At 49.7% G+C, this 13,592-nt stretch overlaps 2 protein-coding genes across 5 annotated transcripts in view; one reads left to right on the forward strand and one right to left on the reverse strand.

Annotated features, from left to right (window-relative positions):
• Positions 1 to 9,476, forward strand: part of SLC22A23 (solute carrier family 22 member 23) — a 167,645-nt gene extending 158,169 nt beyond the window's left edge. Inside the window, exon 10 of the mRNA XM_047734842.1 lies at positions 8,423 to 9,476. Coding sequence (XP_047590798.1) covers positions 8,423 to 8,780 — 358 coding nt within the window. The 3' untranslated portion in view covers positions 8,781 to 9,476. The remainder of the gene's footprint in view (positions 1 to 8,422) is intronic.
• The window catches only part of PSMG4 (proteasome assembly chaperone 4), a 37,736-nt gene that overhangs the window by 8,441 nt on the left and 15,703 nt on the right, over positions 1 to 13,592 (reverse strand). The window contains exons 4-5 of one of the 4 annotated variants that reach the window (XM_047734845.1): positions 13,016 to 13,090; positions 11,922 to 12,846 (exon numbers count right to left, since the gene is read on the reverse strand). The exons of 2 other annotated variants lie outside the window; for them this stretch is intronic. In XM_047734845.1, the coding sequence (XP_047590801.1) occupies positions 12,757 to 12,846; positions 13,016 to 13,090 (165 nt within the window). In that variant the 3' untranslated portion in view covers positions 11,922 to 12,756. Of the gene's footprint in view, positions 1 to 11,921; positions 12,847 to 13,015; positions 13,091 to 13,592 lie in introns of those variants that run through there. One more of the 4 variants, XM_047734846.1, reaches the window with a different exon arrangement.

The following is a 13,592-nucleotide window of genomic DNA, read 5'->3' on the forward strand; positions in this document are numbered from 1 at the left end:
AAGGACAAAGATGGCCTGTGTAATGGGACATGTGGAGTCTACTTAACTTTTTAAAGATTTGTGTCTTAAATATATATATATATATATATATATATATATATATATATTAAATATATATATTATATACATAACACACACACACACACACACACACACACCAACAACAAATGCTAAGGTCAAGGAGCCACAGCACGCAGGCTTGGCGTTCCACAGCAGGACAAAAAGCAAAGCATAGAGAATGTGGCCTCGAGCCTCAGATTTGGATCTGGGCGTGAGATCAGGTGGCTGTGTATGTGACCGCAGAGGTCACTTTCCTCCGTGTGGCCTTAGGCAAGTCTTTCAGCCGGACTTTATCTCTTTGCCCTAACACGAGACAAGTTATGACTGACGGCCTTGTCACATACAGGGTAGTGATGCTGGGGGAAGAAGGAGTCTGTCGAGAGGATCCAGCCTCAGTGATGACAATGGATATTATTAATTATTCCTACCCGAGTATTTCTGGCAGTTATATTATTTCTGTAAAACTGGCACAAATATTTGTTAATCCTTGACTTCACAGAAATGGAGTCAAGAAAAATTAAGTAAAAAGGAAGAGGAAGTGAGAAATGGGAGGTTTGTTCTGTTTAAACACAAGATGCTCGGTATTCCCATGTTTAAAGGAATGATTTGAAGATTCTGGAATTCTTAATTTAAGCTTACTGCTTCTAATAGTAAGTCTGCCTGTGTATCGGCTTTTATATCCTTAATTTAGATATTATTACTAGTGAAATAAAGATATCCGGTGGATATTAAAATTTTCTGTGCTCCTCATGCACAGGGAGGCAAAATTTGCCTGTAAATTTTTTATCTGTAAATTGAGCCGGCTGCCTGCTCTGATATTTACACGTGGGTACATGCTGCCCTCTAGTGACAGTCTAAAGAAAAGCAGGACATGCACAGAGTCTGCATTTTAGGGGAGGAAAGAAAGGTAAGCACTTGAGAGCCAAACACAAAATAAGGACTCCATTCTCCAAACAGAGATTTCAAAAAGACGACGCAAAGCCAAGAATGGTATACCAAATTCTTTCAAAGGTGTTCCTAACCTTACTGAATAATTTCAAGGTATTCTTGACAGAAAAGCAAACAGAAAATTGCTTTTGTGAAAAAAACACATAAAGAAATATGCATATTATATATGCACACATATGTAGACTGCGTTTTATTTATACACATACACACGCGCGCGCAGATACTTACGTGAGCTGTCTAATCCTACCATAAATATATTTGACATGAATTATTAATGTATTATTTTGGCTTTATGACGCGAGACTTTGTCCCATGCTGACTTCTGCCGCCTTGACCGTGACTGTTTGCACCCTTCTCCGTGGGTCCGTGGAACCTCCCATCCTGTAAGTTAACTCACGTGTGGACTTCATATGCACTGAGCAAGGTTAGTCTCCCTCTGCTTGTCAGTGCCGTCCACATGTAGTGACAGGAAGGTCCCATGGAAATCCAGAAGGTTGCAGAGAAAAGGAGGTCTTACTGGTAGTAAGGGCCCCAAGGAAACACATCCATTAACCCTGGCATCCGTCTGTCCCTCGCTACATCTTGCGGCTTCTCAAGTGGCCAGAATGACCGAAAAGACAAAGGGGCTATTTTAGGTGTCCGTATTCTTGGTTCCCATCCCATCACTCTTCCTGATGGTCATCTATTTTTAACCCGCCCCATTCATTCGGGTGAGCTGACCTTCCTACCTAGGAAGCCAGCATAATCCATAAACATCCAATATTTATTAAGCATAAATAATACGTGTTGGTTGATATTCTAGAAAATAATCCTTGCCCTTGACAAGCTCATAGACTAAATAAGGACGGTAGGCATATGAAGAAATACTAACAGGTGCAGTGTCTTCAGAAGGTGGTCTGGGACTGTCTGCCTGGGAAGGGTGCTGTATCTGGGGGATGTCCCCCCAAAATATTGCTATTCCTTACTTGTGTTCCCTTGATGGCCCAGTAGCACAACGGTGTGGCTGCTCTACAGTCCTTCCCGTCTCTCCCTTGGCGAAAGGCTCCCTAACACATAGGACCAGTGGTACATCCCAGTCTGGGTGAGAGGTGGCTGTCTTCTTCCATACCTAAGGCTAGGAAATTCCATCACTCACTGTGTGTACTTTTATCTATTGCTGTGTAATAAATTATCCCAAAACTTAGTGGCTTAAAAGAACACCAGCTTGTTGTCTCACAGTGTCTGTGAGCAGGAGTTGGCGAAGCCTAGCTGGGCCTTCTGCTTCAGGATGTCCCATGGGCTGCAGTCAGCCAGGGTAGCATCGGGCTCCAAGCTCATTCAGGACGTGGTCTTCATGTGTTCGTGCTGCTAAACCAGAATACCACAGACGGGGTGGCTTATAAATGACAGTGATTTATTTCTGGAGGCTGCAAGTCCAAGATCAAGGCGTCCACAGATTTGGTGTTTGGTTGGTCTGCTTCCTGGCTTATCAGTGACCATCCTTCCTCTATCCTTTTGGGATTCCATGTCCTCACGTGGTGGAGCGGTGAAGGAGCTCTCTGGGGTGCCTTTTCTAAGGCACCTTATCACCTCCCAAACCAGATCTAATCACCTCCCGAAGTTCCCGGCCTCCTGACACCATCACACTGAAGATGAGGAGCTCGACATAGGAATTGGGGTGGATGGGGAGACAGATATTCCCACCAGAACGCGGGGTTCGGTTCCTCACTATTGGACTGAGAGCATCCTTTCCCTGCTGGCTGGAGGTCACCCTAGATCCCTGCCACCTGGAGTATAACATCACAGCTTGCTTCATCAAAGCCAGCATGAGAATCTGCTAGAAGTCAGTCTTTTCGTAACCTAATCATGGAAGGGACATCTCATCACCTTTGCCATATTTTGTTGGTGAAAAGCAAATTGCTAGGTCCAGCTCACACTCAAGATACAAAGGTATGAACGCTTGGAGGTGTGACTCATTGGGGCCGTTTTAGCAATCAGCTGGTCCCTACCCCTGAATGCCTCTTCAGTCTGTGAGGGACCCACAGACACAAGCACAAGCACAAGAAGCAGGCAGGGGTTGGGGGAGCTGCAGGGAGCACACTGGAGGGACAGGGATCCCCATGAGGGATGTGTGTATGCGAAGAAGCCGCGGGAGGGAGCGAGGCTTCGTTCTGAAGGGACAGTGAGCAGGAGCAGGGGCCCCTGGAAGGAGGGGGGTGGGGGAGCAGTGAGAGGCAGTTTCAGGAGGCATCAGGTGCAGGGTGTGGATGGGGAGGCCCCGGGGAAAGAGGAAGAGGAAGGACCAGAACGGTACCACAGGTTCCGACCACCTTTAGGTCTCCGTCCTCCCTGGAGGCTCTGGACCCATCTTCTCGTCATCCTCCCAGTGCTTGAATTTGCACAGCCCCGGGCCCACCATCACTCCCTAGCGCTCCCCGGAGGAACCAGCAACACCCCAACCAATCCACTGATCTCCCTGTCCTCCCTTCACCTCCTGCACTTTGTCACTTGTTCAGTATTAATGCCACAAAAAAGACGTTAAAAATACAGTGAGATTTCTGCCTTGGGAGGCCAACAGAGAAGGGAGAAGGAGCTTAGACAACTGGGAATGACAACAGCCGGCATGTACTTGGGAATGCCTGGCCCAGCCTCAGGGACACCAGCACCCCGTCTCCGTTGATGTGCCCTTCCTGTCCCCGTGTCATATCCTCCCTGAGGCTCATGTAGGTGAGCCTGCTTGGTAGTGGAGGCAGGATTCGAACCCAGGCCCGCTGGCTCCCGACCTGTGCTCTTAACCAGCGCACTCCGGCCCCAGGAGCAGGGAGCGCCTGGTGGCTGCTCTGGCCTGTGCGTGCGCACGTGGGCCTGCTGCACTAGGTGGCAGTTGCTGCCCAGCTTGACCCCACTGAGCCTCCGGGCCAGGAACCATGTGCCAGGCCTGGGGACCGCCAGGAAGGGCCTCCGCTCCCTCTTCAGCAGCACATGAGGAAACTGTTGCCCCCGGGGGAACCTGGCTGACCTGAGCTGAGCAGAAAGGCCACAGCCTCCTCATAGAGTGAGGGAGAGAGCCAAGGAGCTCAGGGACTGGGGGTGCTGGTCAGGCAGGTGCAGGGGCCAGGGCTCAGCTAGAGGCGGGAGGGAGCCCTCGAAGGACCCTGAAAAAGGGAGCGGCATGATCCACCCCACATTCTAGAAGAGTCACTCTGTCAGCAGTGAGGAAAGAGCCCCAGGGAGTAGGAGGATGCCAGTTAGGGGAGTGTGACCCAGACTGGCGGAACGGGAAGCCATGGGGCTTGGGTGTGGCTGGACAGAGAAGGCCGGAGACAGGGAAGAGTCTGGCCACTCCCAGGCTCTGGCTTTGTCCTGAGGTCAGTGTGGTCCCACCTCTCCCCACCCAGCACGAGGTGTGTGAGGAACCCCCTCCTGTGAGCAGAGGTACAAGACCTTTTCTTATTTGGGGCTGAGAGAAGGGAAAGAGAGCAGTGTCTTTCATTGTTGCTACGAAACATGACAAATGAGGAAGGGAGAACCGCCCCCTGCAACATTGTCCCAAGCATGCACACGTGATTGTCATTCTTCTGTTCCACTCTTTGAAAAAAAGTGTTTCTTTTCTGTGCTCCTTCATGTCTTGACCATCAAACTAATTCATCCGCTTTACGGTGGCCCTTAGGGACAGCTGTCAACCTGGGGAGCCCCAGACACCAAGTCCCCCCTCGTTCCTGTCAGTCATGTGGATCTAGGACTGGCCAGCCAGAGGGCCTACTGTAGACAGCAGGGACTGTCGGTTCACTGTTGACAGCAAGGCCCTAGGAAGGCCCCAGGAAGAGGGAGCCCACTGCTGAGCCAAGCAGGGCAGAACCCCCGCCCCAGCCTGAGCAGGAGGGAGGACAGAGGGGAGGCCTGGGTGGCTGACCCACACTGGAAGCTTTGGGGGTTTGTGTTAGGACACCCCAGTCCCCACAGATAGAACAGTGTTGGGTTGGTTTTTGTGGTTGTTTTTTTTTTTTTAAGATTTACTGCGGTATAATTTATATACCATATAATGCATGCATTTTAAACATAAAAGTCAATAATCTTTGGCGCCATCATCCCCATAAATCCAGATATCGAACATTTCCATCACTTCAGAGGGTTCCCTCCTGGCCCTTTGCAGTCCTCCCTGTCCCCGCTCACAGCCCCAGGCAATCAGTAATCTGCTTTTGGTCTCTGTAGATCTGTCCCCTACCCCCCCAACCCCCGCCACTTTTTCGAAATTTTGTATAAATGGAGTCTACAGTCACATAGTATAACATTTTTTAAATTCGTCCACGCTGTGACAGGTGTCAGTGCTACACTCCTTACTGTGGGGTACTGTTCTGTTGTCCAGGATGTGCCACAGTTTCTCTCACCAGGTGGTAGACTCCAGGATTCTTTCGGATTTGGGGCTATTATGAATAATGCTGCAGCGAATATTCACTTCTGAGTTTCTGTGGGCTCTCGGTTTCCTAGGTCTCATGAGAGCAGAGTTCTCATTTAACTAACTGTTTCAGATACTGACAAGCGCTTCCACGGCCGCTGCCCCCCTTTCCCTTCCTAGCGGTGGTGGTTGGGGGTCTCATTCTCTGTGCAGCCTCACGAACACTTGTCACTCTGGTTTGTTTTTGTTTTTTTAAGATTTTATTTTTTTATTTGAGAGAACACAAGCAGGGAGAGTAGCAGGAGAGGGAGAAGCAGACTCCCTGATGAGCAGGGAGCCCAATGTGGGGCTGGATCGCAGGACTTTGGGATCATGACCTGCGCTGAAGGCAGACCGACTGAGCCCCCCAGGCGCCCCCCATTCTCTGCCTTTTTGATCATTGCTGTCCTGGTGGGTGTGAGGCGGTATCTCATTGTGGTTGGGGTATGCTTCTAATGGCCAGGGATACTGTACATCTGCTCGGGTGCTTTGAATGTTTTATACTTTGTATAGTGTCTTTGAAGAAGTGTGTATTCAAATTCCTGGCCCATTATTTAAATTGGTTGACAGTTCTTTATATATTCTGGATACAGATCCTTTTTCAGACATCCTCAGTAACCATGTTCTCCCAGTCTGTTTTTTCTCTTTCCGTTTTCTTGAGAAATTTAAAAACAAAACAAAACAAAACTTCTGCACTTTAGGAGGACAAGTTTTTTGTTTTTTGTTTTTTGTTTTGAGGAAGTCCTATTAATCATTTTCTCTTCTAGATCCTGCTTTTGGTGTCATATGTAAGATATCTGCCTCACCTAAGATCACCATTTCCCTTTGTATTTTCTTCCTAGAAGTGTTACAGGTTTAGCCCTTACATTCATGTCAGTAACCCATTCTGAGTTCATGTATCATGTTACATAAAGGCCCAGCTGCTTTCTCTTGCGCCTGGATAACCAGCTGTCCCAGCCACTTGTTGAAGGACTCTTTTCCCTTCAAGGAGGACTCTTTTCTGTCAAAAGTCAGTTGACCATGAATATGAGTTTGACCATGAGTATGACCATGAATATGAGAGTTTACTTCTGAACTCTCAGTTCCACTGATCTGTCGATACACCAAGACCACACTATTAATAATAGCTTTACATGAAGTTCTGAAATTGGGACAATAATTCCTTGAATTTCACTAAGTTTCAAAATTGTTTTGGCTGTTCTGGGTCTTTTGCATTCCCATGTAAGTCTTGGGATCAGATTATCATCTCTGGCGGGGCGGGGGGGACATATTATCTGGAAATTTGACAGGGATTATGTTAAATCTATACATTCCACCTAAGATGGAAGAATTGCCATCTTAACGGTACTGGGTCTTCCAATCCATGAACATGGACTGTCTCTTCACTTATTTTATATATCGGATTTTCTCAAGAGTGATTTATAGTTTTTAGTATGCAAGTCCTGCATTTTTCATTTTTGAGATTTTATTTCTTTGAGAGAGAGCCAGTGTGCATGTGCATGTGTGAGTGCAGGGAGGAGCAGAGGGAGAGGGATAAGCAAACTCTGTGTCGAGCACAAGCACAGGCTCGATCCCATGACCCTGAGATATCACAATCTGAGCCAAAATCAAGAGTCAGATGCTTAATTGACTGAGCCATTCAGGTGCCCCAAGTCTTGCCTTTTTTTTTTTTTTTTTTTTTTTTTTTTACTTATTTCTAGGTATGTTCTTGTTCTTTTGATATTATGATAAATGGAATTTTCCTAATTTTCACCTTTGTTGCTAGCGTGTAGACATATAGTTGACTTTTTTGTCTGTTGATCTGGTGTCTCATGCCCTTGTAGGTCAGTTTTTTGATGAGGTAGAGCCACCTGTAGTGCCAACCAAGAGAGTCAGAGGCTCCTGGAGAGCCTGCCGCAGGAGCCTTCTGCCTAGGGGCATCCAAGAATAAAGGTCTCCTCACTAAAGGGTGGGGGCACAGCTCTTAAGCAACTCCAGTGGAAGGTCTTCTTTAAACTGACCAAGATCCACATCCCCACACCCTCTGCCTACTGGTGTGTGTCCGCACTCTGATGGGAAGCAGAGAACTCCACTCCCCCTTCCTTGAGACCAGCCAGCCCTCCCTGGCCTGTGCATTGCATGACACAGTGGAACCATGACTTCCTGTCACGTGGACACCACGGTCCACTTTTCTGCAGTCCAGCACTGCACTGCTTCCCAGAGACCACCAGACACCTTCTCCCCCAAAATACACTTTTATGTCAAAGGAGAGATGTTCAAGCGATGATGGACTTTTTAAATGTTGCATATCTCCTAATCTCTTTGGGACTCTGGTAGGTTCCCTCAAATAGCAGAGGAGTGGAGATAAATGGCACATGCTCTAGGCTCCCACTCAGTCACAGCACATGGCCTCTGGCACGGTAGCTCAGAGAGGGGACCGCTTCCACTGGTGGTGTGCAGAATGATTTCAGGAAATACACAGGACACAATGAATAGGAACTCACAGTGAGAAAAAGTACCATCTTTTAAAGTATCTTCCAGTCTCTCTAGTTCTGGCTGGAGAAGATCTCTGTGAGTGCTGGCAGGTCTGTCACATCCTCTTTAACCCATTAATCCACCTCCCACCCGTCCACTGACCTGTTTCTAAATGAAGAGCAAACTTTGGGAACTAGTACAGTTTACAGTTTAATACTGTGTCATTGCATATTATTTATGGCGAGTGCTTTTCCATTTACAGTAGTACTGGAACACTGCCTTTCGAAATAAAGTAAAAAATGTTGAGCTGGTGAGAGACAATGTTAACTAGAAGCGGTACAAAAATAGCCAAGGCAAAGGTGGTCTGGGATATCCCACAGGTGGGATGCGCTCAGGGTTTTGGTGGGGGGGGATCCTGCCCAAGCCAGGCCCCAGTCGGCCCCATGGTCCCACTCACGTGGCCCCACTCTGGGAAGCCCCGGGCCCCCCCCCGCGGCGGGCTCGGACCACGGCCGTTAACCACATGTGCCTGTGCTCTCCCCACAGGTGCGGCGGGCTGGGGCTGGTGCTGGCCAGCGCGGGCTTCGGCATGCTGACGGCGCCCATCATCGACCTGCACAACCAGAAAGGCTACTTCCTGCACCACATAATTTTTGCCTGCTGCACGCTCATCTGCATCATCTGCATCCTCCTGCTGCCTGAGAGCAGGAACCAGAACCTGCCCGAGAACATCTCCAACGGGGAGCACTATACTCGGCAGCCGCTCCTGCCCCACAAGAAGGGGGAGCAGCCCCTCCTGCTCACCAACGCCGAGCTCAAGGACTACTCCGGCCTCCACGATGCGGCCACTGCAGGGGACGGGCTGCCTGAGAATGCCACGGCCAATGGCATGAAGTCCATGTAGCTCTGGGCACGGACTTCCCTACAGGGGGCACTGTGGGCACTGGGGACTTGGGGGCTGTTTGGGCACAGGTTTACAGACCGGGGACCAAACACGTGGCTGGGGGGCAGGAAAATCAGGTTCTGCAGTTGCTGCCGTGGATCCCAAGACCGTCAGCTGGTGTGGGTGGGTAAATTCTGTCTTTCCAGAACTTTAAGGATCATGTGTGTGAGGAAGCAAACTCTTTGAAAATAACCCTTCAGACTTTCTTTTCTGCCATGAAATGTTTGTATTTATTTTGGTCATTTTTACGAGAAGCACTTTATTCCCTTTCCTCTAACTGATCTTGAAACAGAACCACCTCCTTCGGAAGAGGGACACGGTTGCCAAGGAGGACGCTGTAAGTAGCCAGCACAGCGGCCCTGGAGGTCACACCATGCTCGCCCAGCACCCCACTGCGGAGCCAGGGGTCACTCACTCTGGGCCCATGCCCCACAAGGCCGCCTGCCTGTGTGCGGACAGACTGACCTGTCATGGAGTGGCTCCATGACTGCATTGTAGACAGAGTGAAATGTAAATGAGTAGGCTTTTGCTAGAGTCTGTGTATGGTTTTTAAAGGGTTTTTGTGTGTGTGTGTTTATGAGGTAAGAGCTTCTGTTCCATGTGCTGGGGGAAAGCAGCTCCCAAATATCATTAAAACCAGCTTAGTCTCTCCTTCGAGATCATCCTTTTGTACTGGACGCTGGAAGCTCCTTGGGGAAAAGTGTAAATATTTCACCAGAAATCCTAAGTAACGAGTGGTACTAAGGCCACGGTTTGTCGACATGGGTTCGCCTGGCTGAGCTCACCACAAGCAAAGGTGTGGAGAGGTGAGGCGCGGTAACGTCAGTAATACTCCTTCCCGGGTTTAGCTCCAGCAGGAAAGTCCCCTCTGTCACACTCGGCTTCCTCGCCAGCACAACCTGAACATGAGGCTACTTTCTGAACTGAAAACCAATAGGAAACTGACAGACCACTGAGGCAAGCCCACAGGAGCGAGGGGTGCTCTCCAGGACACGGCCCGTCACCCACATCTTGAGCACACGCCGCATAGAAATCACCAGCCTGGATGACTGTCCGCTCTCAGTGACTTCACACTGACAGACTGCAAAGCCTGTGGGAGCCACTCCCCCACGCAGCCCTGCCTTTGCCTGCTTCCTGTCACTTCTGTCAGCACGGAGTGGGGCTCAGGGCAAGGACTCTCACAGGTGAGTCCACCCGACCTCTGGCCTCTCCAAGCATCAAGACCAGTTGAGAGAAAGCAATAACTCACCAAAGTTCAACACCCACCCCGCCCCCAACAGCCAAGGGTTTTGTGTTCCTCATTGCGTCCCAGACAGTAAAGGCTTCGTCCTGCCTTTCCAGGTCAGACTTTCTGCGCCTGAGGGGCGCGTCACGGGAGACTTGGAGGGCCTCCTCAAGGACACCCGGGGGCCACGAACAAACAAGCTTCATTGGTGCAGGCAGGCACTGCCTTGTAGCAACACAGGCACCCGATTTTTTGGACAGCCTGGTTTCTTTCTAGAATTGTCCACCTCCGCACTTTGTGACACATGTCTTTGCTGTGAGCTGTGTTCTTCCTGGGAAATTGTGGTCTTGAGTCTGTGCAGCAGTTAGGTGACTTCCAATGGACAGCTGCTAGAACTCAAAAGGGCCAGGGAAGAGGCTGACGAAACTTCCCTTTCTCCCCGTCCAGCTTTCCAACTGGTCTGTTCACAGTCCACCCACCAGCCTCCTCCAAAACTGCTAGACCCCAGTACAAGCCCGCTGAGAGGATGAAAACAGTATGAGGAGGTGAGCAAACTTGCAGGCATGCACGATTCCAGGGAGTAAACTGCATTATCTGTTTCATCACTGGTGCCTGGAAACGAAGGCCGCCTGGCAGTCTCTCCCCAGCTCCAGCTGCTCCAAGCCCTCCCTTCATCTCTTTTAAGTCACTTTCATTCCATGTTTCAATGTTAGTCTGCATTCACCTTAATTTGAGATCTTTACATCTCTGCAGCCTTCATGTGCCAAACTTGTGGGAATACCGTTTGCCTTTTTCAGAGTACTTACTACAAAGCCACCGTGCGGCAAGACCCAGTAAGCGCAGGCCACTGGGCGGGTGGGAAAGTGGGAAGAAGCCTGTGTGGCCCCCGGGGCCGCACCTGGCCAGGTATGTGTCTGCATCCCTCACCCCAGGGCCAGGACAGCCCACTTGCTATCCTCCAGGACTTGAGCATGTTCGCTCGCCGTCTGCACGGACCTTCTGTGAGAACTGTCCCAAAGCTGTTGAGTGCCGTCAGCCATCTCTAGCCAGGAAGGCAGAGGCGAGGCACGGCACATACAAAGTCCTGTTCCTCGGTCTCTGATCTCCATGTGACGAGACAACTGTAAAGACCAGTCCAGAGGAGACAGCAGTCAACACTGTAGCTTCAGTGATCCGGACTAAAAGAGAAGCTGGCTATGAGGGCTGGGCTCTTGGGACCAAAGTCTAGCAGATGTGAACATGGCTGACTCATCAACAATCAGCAATGTCTCAACAAAGAGGTCCCACAACTCTTCTCTCCCAGCAGCTGCAGGCTTAGGCTGAGCTCCTGTTCTGTTGCTGGTTTGGCTTCGGGATACCTGAAGCTCTTAAGGAACGAACACCTTATGAGATATAGACAAAGCAGGAAAGCTTCCATGTGGGCTGAGCTCAGGGCGATCCCATACCAAGTGAGCAAGGCAGCAGGGGCCCCGCAGAGTCTGAGCCGTCTGCACCTGCCCTGCTCAGTACGGAAGGGGGCTGCGGCCACCAGCTCCCTGGCGCAAGTCAGTAACGCATGGACTCCTCAGTCCTATTTCCTTCGTGCTTAGTGAGGAAACACTTCTCAGGCACCTGCTACTTCAAGTCCGCCTTCCCCACCACCTCTACCCCCCAGCTGCCCGGGGAGACATCCCAAGGTACGTGCTCCAGCTTCCTCCTCCATCACCCACTCCCGCACCCTGCTATCCTATCAGGGAGCGGAGATCCCCTTCCAATAAAAGTTATGCACAAATGTGAACACCTGAGACAGGGCTGGATACTTCTTCATTTTGTTCTCTTCCAGAAGTCAGCAGTAACACCACATACCCGAAACGTTAGCGCCCCAGACAAATAAGGAAACCGTTTTAAGCGCTTTATTTTTCTAAGAGTAAAATCACATGCGACTAGGGGAAGGGGGCTGGTAGGTTTGTTTGGCCACAGAAGACAAAGAGAGCAAAACTAAACCTCATAAAGGAAGTAACTGCACTCAAACATGACCACTTCCTAGAGCCAAACAAGAAATGACTGAAGTGCCATTAAATGACCCGTGTGACCATCGCATCGTGCCCGGCCCCTAAGTGGCACGCGGGTGCACAGCACGTGCTGGGGGAGCCCACACTTCAACTTTTAAAGAACACCTCACTTCAGTGTATTGTGTGTTTTGGAAAAGCAAAAAGTGTGTTACGTGTAGTGGGGAATACTTCCCTCCCTCTGTCCTCTCGGCAACCCCCACATCTGAGGTTTCTGTGTAAGAACCGTGTTACTGTACGTGTCGACCGGGGCTCCTCTGGAGGTGCTCATTCATAGCACAAGCCTAACCTGAGTTCTGAACTGTCGTTCAAAGCTAAACGTCTGCATGATGTCACATCTGTTGTACCTTTGGGGAAAATTTGTATGTAAATGTACAGAAATAAAAAATGTTGCCCCATTAACAAATTTCCACTGGAATGTCTTCCCTACCTCATCTGATGGTATCCAATGAAGGGCATTTCACAACCATTGACTACAAGTAATAAAAACTCTACCTGTTTATGCAGTTCTCACTGTCCCTACTTCAGCGCCTCTGTAAACCAAGTCTTTGCTCTCACCCCGAGGGGACAGCGGGCAGCCTCTCACCTCGCTTGCAGGGTCCTAATCTTAAAGACAGGCAGAGGCAGAGGTCGGATTGCGCAAACTGTTCCCTTAGTGATGTTCTCAGACCACCTGAGAAGCAAGGGCCATCAGCAAACTGAAGAGTTCTTTCCTCGTGTACCGATGTCCTGCTAACCCATGGCCTGATGGTTCCTAGAGAGGTCAAGAGAGGACTCTCTTACACTGTGATTCTGTGAGGAAGTTCTGATAACCCAAAACTCTCTTCTTTAATGTAGTATTTTTTAACAAGAAAACACTATTTCTTTAATAAAGTATTTATACCAAACTCTTCTCTCCATAGCCCTGATTTTGTGTTACTTATTCTTCTTAGAGAGATGCCCACTGTGCACAAGCTATGATTGTGGTGGCCGCGGCCTCGGAAGTCAGCACAGGAAGTCTGTAAAGGAGGCAAGCATCTCGAACCTCAGACCTGCTCCTCTCAAGTGCCCTTATGTCTTGGCCAAAGTGTAACCACCCCGGGCCTGCCTACCACAGGCTCCTTACAAGACTTATGCCACTTCATGAATCCTGTTACAGGGCTCTAAACAATCCACCACCAGATGGGCCTTGAAGATTAGAAAGTTCTTTGCCAGTGGTCCTCAACCTCGCCTGTACTGGGCAGCGCATGGGGAGCTTTCCAAATCTGCCAAAGCCTGGACCCCAGGCGCTCTGAGTCTCTGGGGAAGGGCCAGGCATGGGCAATCTGTGAAGGCCACCCCCAGGGATTCGAACGTGAAGCCCGAGTTTGGAGCCCCTGACCCATGACATACTGGCTTTTGGAAAGGAGTGTGAAAGAAAATATGTAGCGTGTGGAACTAGAGATTGGAACCCACTACAAGTGGCAGGCAGAAAAAGGCTAAGGTAACCAAAGCAGGTGCTTGGGACTGTGGAGAAAAGAA

This window comes from Lutra lutra, chromosome 6 (assembly GCF_902655055.1).
Source record: "Lutra lutra chromosome 6, mLutLut1.2, whole genome shotgun sequence".
Lineage (NCBI taxonomy): Eukaryota > Metazoa > Chordata > Mammalia > Carnivora > Mustelidae > Lutra > Lutra lutra.